The sequence below is a fragment of the Cupressus sempervirens genome, chromosome 3 (genome assembly GCF_028749045.1).
Source record: "Cupressus sempervirens isolate cs-2001-9-10 chromosome 3, ASM2874904v1, whole genome shotgun sequence".
Classification (NCBI taxonomy): domain Eukaryota; kingdom Viridiplantae; phylum Streptophyta; class Pinopsida; order Cupressales; family Cupressaceae; genus Cupressus; species Cupressus sempervirens.
The window spans coordinates 396,328,903-396,347,066 of record NC_143120.1 but is presented as its reverse complement, the minus strand read 5'-3'; the positions used below and the strand labels follow the sequence as shown (position 1 = coordinate 396,347,066).

Genomic DNA, 18,164 nt, shown 5'->3' with positions numbered 1-18,164 from the left:
ATGATACTTACTCTCATTTCTTCCATAGAGAGATCTAATGGCCGTATATGTAACCCTAACGACTTGTTGGAGAATTACTAGGGTTTCTATGTACAATAAATATTGGGAAACATTAAAGTTAACTTAATTGTGACTGAAAATAAACAAAATCGCAAACAAAAGAAAAATATGAATATAAATTAAAACTAAAATATAATGTAGATTTAAAAAAGAAAATTATATGCACAATCTCTACACAAGAGGCCAAAAAGCATGGCTCATCAAACATGCAATGGGCCACATCAATCCTTGCAATGGTCACAACATAGGATGAGGTATTCCTCTCATCACCAACAAGCATGTGCCTCAAAGCTACTTTGATCGATGCTATGTGATGAAATTTGTGGCAAATCTTGTGATTCCAGTATGAGCAAATTCCTTCTGCCTCGTTTATTGTCTCATTACATTAAGGACCCCATGTGTGATTGTTTATTAATTTGTAAATGTTTTGTCTTTATCTATACATGACGACCCATGGAAGCTTCCAATGTCCTCCAACATGAGGTTATCGCAATGGGAAACGCATGAAGACCAAAATATGCTCAGGTGTCTTTCCATCAAAAGATAAATGCAACAACATAATTTGCAATTTGCTGCATTGTCGGTCACCACTTGAGCTACATTGTTGTCACCCACCTCACCTTTGATGTCCTCTATGGCCTCATACACCTCACCTATGACTTCCCCTATGGTGTCACATAGGTATTTGGCATTTTTTCTATTTGCGGAAACATCAATGGACTTGAGGATCATGGTGGGACTTGAAAATAAAGAAAAATTAATGATCAATCAATAAATCATAAATTAAATTATTGATTTTGAATCAAATTCAAATTATTCGACGTATTGAGGGAAGCATAACGATCAATCACCTTCGCAAGAAATGGCTAAGTTTAGGAGTGTCTTATTCCTCCTATTGGTCTAGCCATTGGTCATGATGATGCAACCCTTTTTTCTCCAAAACACATGCTTGTCCTATAATTCGGCTTCTACATCATTAAATGTTTTTAACAAACATGGGCTAGTTAACTTAGCATCATTAGAGGCTTTGAAGCTCGACCAACAGATGACTACAACATCTATCATGCCTTACCAATGCAGAGGCTTGTTGCAAATAGATTGAATAAATAGTGTGATAAAAATTTATTAGCAAAAGCAAACTATATTTTAAATATAATAAAAAAGAACAATGGAATGTTGCAGTAGTATCAAGAATTGCCAATTGCTTTTTTAGTAGCATCATGTATCACCATGTTCCAAGGCATGCTCTCAAGCAAGTGTTGTGAGTCTGGAGTAGTGCGTGGCTCTAAATATGAATCCATCCTAAGTTTCTGAACTCGAGGACCAATGCTAATAGTGCTACTAGCACTAGAAGAGCTAGGAATGGTAGCAGAAGCACAAACTATTGCAAAAGTACTAGGACGGTATGGAGGCCTAGACGAAGCCTCTCCAACCCAATCTCCGACTGAATGGGAACCAACACTCGCCAACTCCTCTCATTGCCTCTTCTTCATTTTCTTTTGTTACTTAAAAGTTTCTAATTGCGCTTAGCATTCATGAATAGACTTTGGAGGTGCTTCCTTACATGGATCAGCATCATGGCCGCATATTCCGGTAATATGGTATTTCAATCTATTGATGAGACCATGATAAATGTCATTATAATATTTACTTTTAGTGTGTCCTTTTGTTCTGGTGGGAAAATCTTTGGTATGTTTCCTGCTTCATCCTTTTGAGCTTTTTGAATGGTCTAGGCTGAGGTCTCGGAGGAGACATTATGAAAATATATGGTTTTGAAAAGCTCAAGGCTGCTGCAACAAGACAATATTGCAAAACAAAATCAACATTTGTAGGGTTTGTACTTCTAATTTGGTAACTTTGTTCTAAAAATATTTAGGGTTTGCTGTTTGAAGTGTGAATTTGAAAGGAAAAGAATTGAAATGTTTGAAAACATAAACAACGAAGATTTTTGTTTAGAAAATACCAAAAAACAACAGATGGGAGAAAAGGCAAAAGATTCGATCTTACTTCTTAGAAGAACGTTGAAATGAGATGAACTTCTTTTCAATTGTTGGTATGAAGCTTTTGAAGCACCAAATGTGAGAATGAAGCTGCCCCATTCCCCATTGTAATTTGTTGATGATTTTTTGCTCTTCCTTCCTTGCTGGTTGCCCTTCTATGCACTCTTCTTTTTTCTCACAACTCACTCTTCTTCTCCCTTTTCCAATAGAATAAAATGAGGTCACTCTTAAGGTTGGGAAGACCAACTAGAAGAGAAAAAAACAAGTCAAAAGTTTTTTATATTTTGTTTTTTTATTGCACATTTCCTCTTAGACGCCAGCTGAGTCCCATCATTGGGACTCCTGGGTCCTGTTAGTCTTGCTGACTCTGTGAGTCATGGTGAATTACTTGCCAGATTTGGTCGAGCTTGAGATCATGCCCCTCGGACTTAGCCAGGGTTGTTCGGCCTCGGACTCACCCAGATCGCTGGTTTGGAGTGACTGAATGGCAATTCTTTATATTATTAATCCTACTCTAGCAACAACCTAACACACCTAACATTGACAATATTGCTTATTTGGAGATTCTCCACTCTTCTTGATTTCATCATTTCCAATAAGCTTGATCTTAGGTTTTTATGGTGGTTGTAGTAGATCATGCTTCTCTATACCTCATTGGTAGGAGTCACAGCTTGTGAATTTCTACTCTGTCCTTTCTACACACTTTGATATTACACATTTTCAGAGAAAAAAATGGATATTACTTCTGTCCTTTGCACTTGGGTTTGACTGTGTCAAGTAGCTTGGCCTTGACTATTTATCCATCTACTTCATTATTTAACTAGTCAATCTAGCCCCAAGTCTTGCCACCACATTGTTATTGGTCTGAGTTATAGGGATTGATGATGGAGGGTCTTGTTATGGTCATTACTTGTGCTATCCTAATTATCAAGTAAGTTTGCAACTCAGCCACAAGCTTCTCCAAGTCTAGCGTTTCAGTATCTTTCCTTGCTTCTTCCTTTAGATCATGGTCAAGCTATTGAATTTCCTAGTGTTCCTTTGTTTGTTTCCTTCTCTGACTTCTTGATGGCTGCCTCAGCAAACTTAAAAGCCTCAACAATAGCTTCTCTGAACTCAATCTTGAAAAAATGATCATAACATTAGCTGATTGAGATGCTAAGCTATATGTATTAATTCATTTTGCTAAAAAGACATTAAGATATTTTTATGACCTCTATAAGATGGAATTGGGATAGGTATAGATGCCAAAGGTTATGAAAAATAAGGGAAACGGGCATATTGGGCTTTAGAAATATTTAGACATCATGAATCCACATGGTTTGAAGAACAAATCAGTAGTGACAATTTTGGTTCTACAGGAAGCTATATAGACTAATATATATATTTTTACATTATGGAGCAGGTTACCACGATGAGTTTGACTTGTCACACATCTATTCCAGGCAATAGTCTCTGTGTCCAAAGGGAAGTTGAATTGGGTCATTTTTTCTCTTTTCATGTGAAGGGCATTTGAAGTCCTCTGTATGAGTTCTGTGTGAATCCTATAGCATAAATATATCCCCAAGGGGTAAAGGGGAGGCAATTAAGAAGACTTGAGCATTCCATAGACCGATATAAGGGAGTTATTTAGGTAATAGATGACCACAAAATCAGGAGGAGAGGTCAAGCATGTTGAAGAGCAAGTAATCCACAACGATGCCCACAAGAAGGCATTATGGATGTGTTAGCAAAGGCTACAGTGCATGTATAGGCTGAATTTGGGTAATCAGCTTGTAAGAAAATAAAATAGAATAGCAGATATGAGGAAGCATAACTCGACTCTAGAGTTTTCCCACATTAGTTTTCTCTAGGATTCATCCTTGTGTGTATCTCTCTTTCACGTGTGTTTGGACTGCTTGCTTACTTTTGTCTCATGCAGCTACTACACTATCTCCAGCTCCAAATTTTTAGTCCTTATTCTTAAGCTTCTCTTTGAGTTTGTTATGTGCAGCACGCTTTGTTCTCATCTTCAGCATTGTAAGGCTTCTCCAAGGCCACTGCCACACAGAAGAGGTCACACTCTCTTCCGAGCTATTGAGTGCCGAATTCTCTTGTTCTTTCTTTTGAGGCCCATAGAAATTCAATGTGAGGGGGTCTTGATGACGATTTATTCAATCTGTGTCTGGTCATAATCACCATTTCCTGATTCTGTTTGAACTTTGAAGGGCAATGGTGTAGGATTTTGAAACTTAATATACTCTCTCTTGATCAACCAAATTCTGCCTATAACTTCTAATTTTCACATGTTCATTCATTTTTGCTACATCAATATTGTCTTTCTATTAAGATATGGACATGCAAAGTCATAAATATCAGTCAGAAGAGAGAAAAAACGAGGGATTTTTTAAGTGGATATTTTAGAAAGTTCTATGCATATATGTGTCTGTGGTATGATCTGTATGCCTATAATATTTTTTTACTGACGTTAAATCTGTTTCTGCAGAATTTGTGGTTCTAAACAGGTTTCTTTCAAATGTATGTATCACTTCCATATATGAAAAATAGAGCGAACGCAGCCAAGTATGTGCTCAAAACTATTGCTTAAATTTTTTGAAATGAAAATTCGACAGAAAAAAGGTATTGGAGGTTTCAACTTTTTTTAGAGGATGCAACAGACACATTTTGAGGATTTGTCATTCGTCATTGAATCAAGAGTCAGTTGTGGTCTGTTTTACTTGATGAATATTGTGATAGATGTGTATGAGAAAGGTAACTAGATTCGGATGGAAAACATTAAATATAATTTATCGTGTTTTGGGAGCAAGCATCAAGAAATACAAAAACTTAATGTAGAACTTCCTGGGATATCAGTTGTTTAAATGAATCCTTGATCAAATAGCTTTATGAAAAATAAAATACTGCATTACATTGAAAAGATCAATTGTTACATGGTAGAAAGCAAGAAATTATGTCTCTAGATGGAGAAAAATCAAAGAATATTGATAATGTATTTAACCAATTGGCTTTGAGTTATTTTAGCAAATACAATTCTTAGTCTAGAAGATGTTTTAAATCTCTTAAAGATAGGATTCAGGCTAAAGAAAACTTTTGTTGAATGAGTCATTTTGTAGCAGTTCACAAACTTTGTATAGCATTTGTCAATTCTAGTTAATCTACCATGCGAAGTTTCTTCATTGCTGTAATAACCCTCAGCTGGTTATAGTTCAACAATTAAGCCTTGACACATCAACTACCTTAGCTAATCAGAAGTTTGACATCTCGTCAAACAGTTGGCAGACAAACTGTTAACACTATAAATAATGTTATAAATCTTAGCCACCATAACAGAAGATGCACAACCACTTACAACTTTAAATTGATTTTGGCCTTACGTATCAGCAACTTTAAGAAATTTGAAATGCCAATATGAGAAATCAGACTGTAGCTGGAAATCAAAACCACATTGCACTTTATTTAGTATTATTAGAATTACATATTATTAAATGGAATCTGAATTGCAATATATATTTGACAGGCCATCTCACTGAATTTGCCCTCCTGCTGTCAACATTAGCTCCTCTATATCAACTCCCAACTGTAGGCAATGATTGCTTCCTCACCATGAATCGCACTACACCAAAATCACAGCTTGATAGCCAAATGGAGAAATGCAGGCTGGCCATGTGTACAAGTATTGAGTGCAGATGCTTGAGTCCTTGAATTTGCTGCTTTATGTGCCAATACGCAGGTCTTGAAGTAAGACGTCTGCTGTTCCCCAGTGCAAGGCTGGCTTCAGCACACAATGCCAAAACTTCCAAACGCTGCCAGTGAATATGCAGCCTCAGACATTAATGGCGTCCTCGAACATTCAGATTTCGCAGATCACAAGGAAAATTTGATCATCACAATTGTAGACGCCCACAACCAGTCTCTCCTCAGTCAGAGGATTACAGTAAGAGACCAAGCAAATTGCAATACACCAGCAACAATTTGCTACAATACTTAGAGATGAATCCCAGAATTATAACGCCAATCTCCCAGACACAGATAATGACTGTTAGGAGATTTGACCAGTGAAGCCACTATACCTTAGCAGAGACTTCAAATATCAGAAACTCAGAGACCCATATACTTCAGCAAGGACTCACAGTTCAGACTTCAGGAAAAAGCCACAAAGACAATAAATGCAATTATATTTTCAAGTGTGATTTTCCCCATGAAATGAGCTCTCATTTATAATCTTTCGTTGGCCCAAAGTTTCCCAAAAAACTCCACTTCAGAAATTGTAGAAGTTTCCCAAAAGAACTCAACACTAGAAACTTACCAACACACTTTTTAGAAATATCACTTAATGTCATTATTATAATAATATAAACATTATTATATTAGTGCAACTTAATAATTAATGAATAAATAAGAGCTCATGCAATTATTAATTTAATGTACTGTAGGTGATGACCAATTGCCGAAGCCACCCACTGCACTGCCAAAAAATAGACTTACTAAAGATAGTAAATCTACAGTTGGGACCCCCAAAACACCTTGTCAGCTCACGAGGGTTGCTATGATGAGCTAAGTCCATCAACTGCATAGATTTTCCAAAAACAGGGACATTACAATTGCCTTGGAATGTTCACATTTGTGATCCCTACAAGATGACCCATGCGAATATTAGCTACTCAAGTTGAGTTTTATATGCAACATATCAGTGCTTCATTTGAATAGGGTAGGTTATTTTAATAGGTAAATCGAAATCGGATGGCAATATATGGGCTATAGATAGGAAGCATCAAATGACAACCTCTTGTGTTGTGTAACCACTACCAAACCAAGAACAAAATGTGACATCCAAGCCTCATTACCAATATTTTATGAGTGTGATGTCGCTGTGTAAAATAGGAATTAATAATAAATAATAACAACAAAGGATAAATAAATAGATAAATAAATAAATAAGATAACATAATATAACTTCATTATAATGAATCAATAATCAGTATGATTATAATTAATAATTAAATATATTGAACAGATATAATATTTTATTCTATCAATGCTTATAGTATTATCATGTAATATAATATTATACTATTGATATTCACATCATATATATAAAATTATACACTCATATATCTATCACAATACACTTATAATTACTAAACAATATAAAACATATGTAAATGATACACATTATTACAGCATCGACCATGTAGTAATCAAGTGGGGAAACTTCAAGACTATTAAACACATATTTAAGAGTTGGCAAAGAATACCGAATCAGATATACTGAAATACCATGGATTATAGAATGAGTAACTGACGCTTGATAAAAGAAGCAATAATGGAATATTTATTGTTAGGCAATCATTTTTCCTTTTTACATATGAGACATTTTAACAATGAGAAAAACCATCACATTACAAATGAGTTCTCCATGAATAACTCTTTGTGTTCTGAGGTACAACTCCCTCCCAAAATAATTGATAGTAATTCCTTTATTTTTAAAGAATAAAATGAAATGTGATCTTTTAACTTGAAAGAACTAAAGACATTCGTGATACTTTCCCATAAACATGTTAAAGCATCTTCCAATAAAATTAATTGATAGATAAACCTTAAAACTTACAGAATAGAAATCATACATCCTGATCAAATCAATTGAACATAACGATTCAGATGCTATTTGTGGGCTAAAATATATCAGCTATCACAATGAAGATTCAATTTTAAATGAAATTAACCCAGATTACCAAAGAAACTATAAGATTTCAGGCATATAATAGCACAATATGAAGAACCAACCGATCCATCATCATTTCTATTAACCATATGCAAAAATGTCACATTCAAAAGAAGTAACAAAATAACTATCTTGCAAATATGTTCAAAGAGTCGACCCCCAAAAAGTCCATCAAAGTAGCATATATAGCCACACAGGGCTATATATCAGACTGAAATAATACCTTTTTAGTTGCTTGCTGAAGATGATCTTCTATATCAGACTTATATGAAGTGTCTTCAATGGTATAATCTCAATCCTCGAAATGTTCTTACTCTGCAATAATTTGTATAAGGCAATAATGTAGAGAAGCAGAATTTATTTTGTATTTTGTGTTCTCTAACCTCATTCTAACCTTATATTTATAATGCACCCAAGAGGCATGTCCTTAGAAAGGACATGTCTCTTCCTAGGTCGGCCCTTATATATAACCTGGTTATTATACTCCAAGATCAGCGTCTCCTAGTTAACATAATTTGTTAGTAAATATACTAAAACAATCATGCAAAGAAACATTAATAAATGCTCCTAGGAAGGTTGTCTATAAGGTTAACAATTTAAGACATATTAAAGAGGCAAATCCAAATGAGCATATACATGCAGTATGATTTGTAAAATCAGATCAGTATGAGATCGAAATTACAGAATTAACACTCCCTCTTAACTTGATATTCATACTGAGAGATAACATATCTAGCATCATCAATTAAGATGAATAAGCATAGATTGATACTCTATATCTATTTGAATCTTCTAAGCATGTGGTATCATTCAACACATGATACTATGTCATATTACTATACCTGTGATATGACTTATCACTTATACTTGTGATAATAGTATTGCACAGAATGCAATATACAGGATAAAATCTGGAGAATGTTTGAATTCTTCTTTTATCCAAGTTGGTGACTCATAGGTACTGGCAGTCCTATATCACAATATGATCTTGAGTTAAGATCTACCAGAACACATGATAAAATTTGGAGAATGATTAAATTCTTCCTTTATCCAAGTTGTGACTCATAGACATAGAAATGTCTACATCACAACATGATCTTGAACTCATCTAGATCTGACATTAGTTCTCTACTGTTCAACACATTATCTAAGAGATCGTCATCTCTCATAATGTTTTTTATACAAGTGTTCATTATCTTAGAGATCTTCACCTCTTAAATAATGAATACAAATGGTGAAGCACATAACGGTCAATAGCTTGACAATAATAATTTTAATTCAAAATTAATAATAATTAAAGAATACAAATGTATTACAATTCAACCATACCAAGTCTTTTCCTAAAGTGATCTATCTTTACTCGAGAGAGAGCTTTGGTAAGAATATCTGTTGTCTGATCTGTAGTGCAAATGTATTCTAATTTTATAGTATTCCTATCTACCATATCTTTTACATAATGGTAAGGAATTTCAATATGCTTCGACCTGTAATGAAAAATTGGATTCACAAAAAGCTTGATGGAACTCTGATTATCACAGTGAATAATAGTAGGATTCATGGGTTGACCAAATAATCCCACAAGTAGCTTTCTGAGTGAAACTGCTTCCCAAGAGGCCATTGCTGTGGCAATGTATGCAACTTTTGTGGAACTTTGTGCTACTGATGCCTGCTTTCTGCATATTCAAGATATCATCGCTGAGCCTAAATTGAAACAACATCCTAAAGTGCTTTTTCTATTAGTAGCACTTCTAGTCCAATCCGAGTCTGTGTACCCATGTAAGTCCAAGTCAACTTTCTCATACTTGAGCCCAAGATTAAGAGTGCCTTGTAAGTATCTCATGATGTGTTTGACTGCAACTAGGTGAATCTCCTTTGGTTCACACATAAATTGACTTAAAGCATTAACAACATAGCAAATATAAGGTCTTGTATTTACCAAGTACATAAGGGACCCAATCATCTGTTTGTAGAGAGTAGAATCTATGGAGGGTGATTTTGTTGCTGCTTCCTTCGTGTAGATTAGTTTCCATAGGAGAAGACATAGGTCTGCAGTTCCACATTTCAAATCTCTTCAAGATGTCTAGTGTATACTTTCCTTGATTAAGTATGATGCTGTCAGAGTTCTGCCATACTTCTAGTCCTAGGAAGTAATGAAGGAGTATGTAATGTCCCCATTTTTAGTAGGTTCTTGTAGTTGGTCAGGTCAGTTCACCATCGTGACCCGCGTGAGCTGACAGTAGGATTTGAGGGTCTTAGTTGTGTGGTTATAAGCTTTCCAGTAGCCTATGGTGTGTTTTGGCTCTATTTGAGGGACTTACTATTTATAGTAAGTCAATCTGTTGGTTCCAATGAGCTTAGTTGAGTTAGAGGAGTTGGAGGATGCTCTCAGTTTTTATTTCGGGCTTCCGATTTGGGCTCCAAGAATCTTGGAGGGAGCGTCTATTTATCATTCATCGTCTTTCATCATCAGGATCACTTTGGTGTTGTCAGATTTCGATTCTGATGCTTCTTGAGTTGTTTTTGCAAGACGGGTGAATTATTATTATTTATCTAAATACGATGAGGTTGCTATTTTTGTTAGTGTTGTTGGTTGGTCACCTCAGTATCATAGCTCGTTGGAACTAGGACAAAAAAATCACGGGAACAATAAACAATGGCTTTACATGTCAAAATTTGAAGTTATGGTGGAAAAGGTCATTTTCGGGGCCAAAAGCAATTAATAAATTAGTTTATAATGACACTTTATTATGTTTTAATGTTGTGTCTGGGAAGCTTCTTAAGTGAAGTTCATTTGGGAAACTTTGTGCCATTTGGAGATTATAAATATGAGCCCCATTTGATGAGTAAAGCATCCGATTGATTTTTTTTTTTGTTGCCTGCGAAGAGTTTCTGAGTTTGCCGATTTCTTTGCCCTGGCTGAAGTATAAGGGTTTGGAATTAATAAGTGCTTGGTAATTCACAGTTGAGGTATTGTGAATTAATTCTGAGAATTGTCTTAATTAAATTATAATATTTCTCGACTGTTATGTACTGTACCTAGGAATTTCATTGTGGCTGGAGAATTTGTGATTTGGAACGCAATTATTGTCTACTGTTTTGCGTGGTTAAAGAGCAATGTACTGTGGCTGTCGTCCCTATATTTGGCAGTGATTTCAGACTTTGTGGAAGTCTGCAATCAATTATTGGGGGGCAACAATCAGGTTTTAGAGCACCTGCGATTATAAGTGAGGAGCATGTGTTTCTCAACCTATGAGTAAATTGGATTATTTCTTGAGAGCCGCAATCCATATTTTATTTGTTAGAAGTCAATTTCTAGGTTCATTATTGCATTCTTCTAAATTTTCAAAAGTCAATTTTTAAATTGGATATTAGTAGCATTGCCATCAATTATAGAATTACTTCTGAATTGTTTAGTGGTGTTTATTTGTCCAAATTTAATAAGACTTAATCAATTAAAATTGTGAGTAGCTGGCTGTGAATTTAAAAAATTATTTATTGAGTGATAATAGTTTGCCTGCCAAATGTTTGACAAAATATCAAACTGTTGATTAGCAAAAGCAAATTGATGTTTGTTAAGGATATAGCATGTTGAGGGTTTTTACAGAGTCCTAAATTTTTCATTTCAAATTCTCCAATTAGATCCTTCTTGCATTGATCTATAAGATGATCATCACCTATTATTAGTATATCATCAACATATAATATCAAAATTATCATATCATATTTATTCTTTTTGTAATAGAGATTTGGATCAGCTTCCTTCTTTGAGAATCCTAAATTGGTGAGATACTTATAAATTCTTTCATACCATGCCCTTGGAGCCTTTTAAGCCCATTGAGAGCTTTCTTGAGCCTACAAACAAAAACTTTAGAGTTCCGAGTTTCAAATCCTTCTGGTTGTTCTAAATATACCTTTTCTGTAATCTTTCCATTTAGAAATGTTGTTTTTACATCCATCTAATGTAGTTTCCATCCCTTCGATGCTGCTATAGCTAGGACTGCTCTTACAGAGGTGTATCTAGCAACAAGAGCAAAGGTTTTTTCATAATCAGTTCCCTCTTTTTGAGAGAATCCCCTGGCTACAAATTTGGCTTTATATTTTTCAATGCTATTGTTAGCAGCATGCTTGATTTTAAATATCCTCTTAGAAGAAACAATAGATTTTCCTTTAGGTCTTGGAACAATTTCCCAAACATCATTCTTAATAATGGATTGGTATTCTTTCATCATATTATCCCTCCAAACTGTATGTTTAATAGCATTTGAAACATTGGTTGGTTCTGATTTAGATAAATCACTCATGTTTGTTGGATAACTATAAAATCTTTTGGGTCTTTTGCTTTCTCTGAAGGTTCTAGATGGTGCAGCGAAGTCTTGTGCTTTCTCTACTGTCTTAATAGCCCGAAGTGGTCTTTTCTTTGGATTTTGAGTATCCTCAAGATTAAGATTTTGAATTTCATCTTCAATTTCTTCAACGTTCTCCCTTTGAAACTTAGATTCAGAATTTTGTTCAGAATTAGGTAAGGGAGAGGGATCTCTAGAACTTAGGGCTCTTTTGAATGCTAAATCTTCTTCAATATTACATCCCTACTAAGTTCAATGTTTTTTTGACCAGGTATGAAAATCCTACATGCTTAAGATGTTTCACTATACTCGACAAAAATACCTTTCCTCCCGGAGGGTTCTTAGTTTTTTTTTTTTTTTGGAACATGTTTATATACCGGGCACCCAAATATCCTAAGATGACTTATATTAGGTTTAACCTTAGTAAAGACTTCTTTAGGAGTTTTATCTCTAAGGTAGGAGTGAGGACTTATATTTTGAATATAGTTAGCAGTACAAGAGGCTTCTACCCAAAGATAATATTCTAAATTTTGATCAAATTTCATAGCTCTTGCGGCTTCTATAATTGTTCTATTCTTCTTTTCTGCTACCCCGTTTTGTTGTGGGTTATAAGGAACAATATACTCCCTCTTAATTCCTGCTTCTTTACAAAACTCTTTAAACAAATCTAAAGTATATTCCCTTCCATTATCAGTCCCGAGAGTTTTAATTTTGTGTCCTAATAAGTTTTCAGTTAAGATTTTGAATTCTTTAAATCTCTTAAGGATTTCTTCTGATTCTTTACATTTTAAGAAGTAAATCCAAGTTTTCATAGATAAGTCATCTATAAATAGTATATAGTACCAGAATCCTCCAAGAGAAGGAACAGACATAGGTCCACATAAATTTGAGTGGATTAATTCTAAAACATTGTTAATTTTTCTAGTGCTATCATGAAATAGACTTTTGGTATTCTTATGCAGGGCACATCCTTTGCATATACTTGAATGATCTTTATTCAACTTAGGTAAACTAGTAACCATCTTCTTCATAGTTGATAAGGCTTTGAAATTTAGATGTCCGAACCTTCTGGTGCCATATTTTGTTTATATTAGTAGCTTCACGAATTAAGGCTTGAATGGATTGACTACGTTCTGTATTTAATTCATACAAGAATCCCTTTCTATGACCAATCAACTTTGATTTCTTAAATGAAGTGTTCTTAGACTAGGTCATTACTTTACCGTCCATGAATGCAACATTATATTTATCATCTTCAAGTGCTATAACAAAGATTAGATTCTTTTTTATTCTTGGTACGTAGAGTACCCTTTTGAGATGTAGAGAAATACTTGACTTCAATTTCAAGGTGCAATTCCCAATCCCTTTGACTGAATGAAAAGAATTATCACCAATGGTAACTTCGCCATCAACTTCCTCTGATATAGAATCTAGTACTTCTTTGTATCCTGTAATGTGTCGAGATGATGCACTATCAATTACCCATGCTTTGCTTTGATACTTATTTGATAGTGCCGAATACAATACATGATTCTCAAGATCATAGATTTCTTCTTTCTTGGTAACGTTTGTACAATTTACTTGCTGCTTTGTATTCTTAGGGCAATTAGATCTATAGTGTCTAAACTTTTCACATTTGAAGCATTTTATTTTGGATAAATCTTTCTTAAGTTTGTCATTTCTTTGATTACCCTTCTTCTTCTTGAAGTGCTTCTTCTTACTTTTATAGGAATTTGTGTTGAGAACATGAAGTTCTTCATTTTTAGTTTTCAATTTTCCTCCTTTCTTAAGTTTCCTAGATTCTTCTTGAAAGCAATCTCTTTTAAGTCTATTGAAGTTTGGAAGATTGTCTCTAGCACTTACTCCTTGTGAGAATGTTTCCCACGAATCCGGTAACCCATCTATGGCTGTAAGTGTTAACTCTTTGTTTTCAATTATGGTCCCTATGCTTGCAAGTTCATCTCTTAGACTAGCCACCCTTAGGAAGTATGAATTCATAGATTCTCCCTTCTTTATCTGTATATGCTTCAGTTTCCTTTTTAGTGCAAGGGTTCTAGTCGCATTGTTAACCTCATATGCATTTAGTAACACATTCATCATATGAGATGTTGTTTGATGTTTCATGAGCATAGGTACTATATCATTTTTGACTCCATCTAATATGATTTGCATGGCTTTCCTGTTTCTTTTACTCAAGACAGTTTTATAGGGATCAACATTAGGTTGCTTGGATTCTTTATCAACAAATTGTTTCACATCATTGTCTTCAAGAATCATCATAATTCTAAACTTCCAAGCAACGAAGTGTTCTTTTCCATCAAACCTATCTTCGGGTCTGATTGTGCTAGACGTTGAATGTAGAAGGATGTTGCTAGATATTTAAATCTGATTGTCAATTTGCAAGGCCTAGGTTTGACTACCAGAGCTCTGATACCATGTAAAGTTTCTGCAAATTCTGCTATAAATTAGACGGAAATAATACCTTCTTAGTTGCTTGCTGAAGATGATCTTCTATATGAGACTTATATGAAGTGTCTTCAATGGTATAATCTCAATTTTGGAAATGTTCTTGTTCTTACTCTGCAATAATTCTTATAAGGCAGTAATGTAGAGAAGCAAACTTTATTTTGTATTGTGTATTCTCTAACCTCACTCTAACCTTATATTTATAACGCACCCAAGAGGCATGTCCTTAGAAAGGACATGTCTCTTCCTAGGTCAGCCCTTATATATAACTTAGTTATTATACTCCAAGATCAGCGTCTTCAAGTTAACATAATTTGTTAGTAAATATACTAGCAACAATCATGCAAAGAAACATTAATAAATGCTCCTAGGAAGGTTGCTGATAAGGTTAACAATCTAAGACATATTAAAGAGGCAAATCCAAATGAGGATATACATGCATTACATGATCAGTACGATCTGTAAAATCAGATCAGTATGAGATCGAAGTTACAGAATTAACAGGAGTAACTGGAAAAACCAACTAATAGAGTTTATATCTAGAATAGGCCAAAAATAGAATTATCACAATAAAACTATTGGTCGAGGCCCCGTATAGCTAATCTAAGTGCCAGCTACACTAGCTGGATCAGCTTGATGCTCCTGATTCATGGAACTATTTGCACCAGCTTCCTTCCATTCTTTGTTTGCCACTTGGAATACAATGATTTCCTTTTGTTGAGGAACGCCTAGTTGTTCAGGCTGTAATTGCTAGATAGTGATTACCCTACGAGCGTGCTTTAGCTTTTTGACCTACACCATCAAGTGGTCATCGCAGATGGCCATCATGGCATCCGCTCGGGTTGTGATAGCGAACTTCGCAACTAAGACCTCTTTTATCTCTTTCATAGCCTTTAATTTGTTTTGGCAAGCATCCCCTATATCTCTTAAGTCTTTGTTAGGTAGGTCCTCGTTGCCCATAATTTTGACATTGATGTCGTTAGCAAGGATCTATTTCAGGCATTCTAATTTCTTTACCAGTTCTGAACACTCATCTAGGCATTGCTCAATCACCATGTTTCTCCATTCTAGATTGGTCTTGGATACATAGAGAAAATCAGCAATTATGTTGGTGTTTGGCTTCTCTGACAAAAACTTTTCAACCTAATAGTCTTGAACCTCGGTGATATGGGTAATGATTTCATCCCATTTTTCTTTTTCTTCTTCCCAGGTGCTCAATTTAGACTTCCTGTCAACCATCCTCCGATCAATTTTGACCTGTCTCAGAAAGACAAGTGATGTAATTGGACTCGCGAGAAACAATAGGCTCTATCCATTCATTGAATGCTTTGGCAACTGACCTATCTCTTTTACTTGATCAAGGAAGTGCTGGTTTGTTGGGGAAGTAACATCGATTATGGAGAGTGCATTCGGTGTTTTGAATTACCTGAATATATTCTGCCATCAATCAAATGGACTGCTTCAGCTCCTTTTTCTCCTTCCACTCATTCCAGATTCTACCGGTGACTATCTTGTGCCCTATATCCAAGATTTTCATGTCTAGCTTTGCTCGTAGGTCCGATGATAGTCTTTTCTAAGGTATAATCTTGTGGCATGATGTCATCTAGGCTCTTATCTGCGGCAGGTTTATACACATCAGCCACCTAATTTTCTATTTTCTCATCAATCTCAAGCAAAGTCTCTATTTTGGGCTTCTTGCTCTTAGGGGTTTTGCCCAAACATTTCCCCACCATATCTTCGACTGAGACATTCATAGGAACTATGCTCCTTTTCTTACTGATAGACGTATCAAACCAGTTTGGTGTGGAAGGATTACTTTTGGATAGAGGTGTTTGAAAAATAGGGGAGGTTGTAGCTGACATTGAACCTGGAGTGTTAGCTCCATCTAAGGCTTGTTGTTTACTTTGATCCATAACTTCAATTAAGTTTTCGACAGCAAAATCAGCCTCGGCTTTAATATCTATAGGTTCTTTAGCAACACCTATTGTAGCGGCTTGTTGAACCTTTCTCCTTCGAGTACACAAACGGGTCCACCTTGCCGTAGGCGTCTCTTGAATTGTACCTTGAACCAAAGGTTCAGCTTCAACTTCTGAGATGGCAGGAAAAAGATAAAACTCACGAGAAGGGATGCGTTAAAAATCTCCTGCTAGACAAGACAAGTTGCAGACCTTTGAATGTCCAAGAAGCCAAAATGCTTATCACATACAATTATAGCAAGATAACCAGAAAGGAAACTTTTGACAATTTAAAAGAGAAGAATAATTGTGAACAGGTAGGGAAGGTACTAATTTGACATAAAACTTAATCATTACTAAGTGCTGCCGAGCTTCACAGATACTAAATTTAACTTCACCAGCTTTTGCACTAATTAGCATTCAATGTGTGTCCTTTCTGCTTTTTCGGGAAAGACTAGTGGTCTTGTACTACCACGTGTCATCTGTTCAGAAAGCTTTTAAACTCATGAAGCTTGAACTCTTGAACTATGGATATTCGTTCAAGGTTCAAGTTTGGCCGTCTTAAAATGTTGGGATATAGTGCCTATGTACCAACTTGACTTCTATCTTAAAACTGAACTTTGAACTTGAACCTTAACAATTCAATGTTCAAGTTCGAAAAGAGCACCAAAATCCACTTGGTACTGTGAGCAATATTTGGACTTTACCTATACCGACGCAAACCGAACTCCTGAACCTTGAACCTTGAACCAACAGTTTCAAGAGTTCAAATTCAAGGTCTAGACTCGGGAAGGCGTGTTATGAAACCAAATACTAGGACTTTTCCAATATGCTTTGGTGACTTTGAACCTCTGAACCTTGAACCTATTGGTTCAAGTTCAAGGTTCATACTCAAACTTGGTTTTCATGAAAGACTCAAAGATGTCTACAAGGCTAAGATTAAAATGTGGGTAACATGTATCATCATGAAAATAAGGAGATGTGGATAAATTAACACCATTGTGTAAGATTCACGGCCCTTTCTAATGGGTATGTGAAATATATATATATAATGTGACATGATTTTACCTTAGTTACCGATTCGGGATACGAATCTGATTCGGGCACGTGAATCGGATCCGTGGATTCGTGATTTTTTTTTTCCCCCGATTAGGATTCGTGAATATATATATATATATATTACTGATCTTGCCCAAGCCCCAACTAGTAACTGATATATATATATATATATATATATATATTTTATTTGTTTCTCTCATTTATTAGTATATATAATGGATAAAAAAGTCATTTTAGCACTAGAAAGCAAAAAAATATATTTAAAAAAGTCATATTAAATAACTTAGACTCACTTAAACCTGTCGATCCTTGAGGATTCACACTGGACCCTTGAGGATTCGTGCCTGGATTCATGCAGATCCGGGCAGGATCCTTGTTTTACACAGTGGATTCGTCAGGATTCGTGGGCCATGAATCCGGACGAATCCACTGTGTAAAACAAGGATCCTGCTCAAATCTGCACGAATCCAGGCACGAATCTGGATCCGGATCAGACCCGAATCCCGATCCGGCCTCTAGGGCACGAATCCGGTAACTAAGGATTTTACTCATAATGTCATTG

At 35.3% G+C, this 18,164-nt stretch overlaps 1 protein-coding gene across 6 annotated transcripts in view; it reads left to right on the top strand.

Annotated features, from left to right (window-relative positions):
* LOC149566687 (uncharacterized) overlaps nt 1–18,164 on the top strand; it is a 289,371-nt gene that overhangs the window by 12,951 nt on the left and 258,256 nt on the right. For all 6 annotated transcript variants that reach the window (XM_089820000.1, XM_089819997.1, XM_089819995.1 and 3 more), the window contains exon 4: nt 4,543–4,574. In XM_089820000.1, the coding sequence (XP_089676126.1) occupies nt 4,543–4,574 (32 nt within the window). The remainder of the gene's footprint in view (nt 1–4,542; nt 4,575–18,164) is intronic.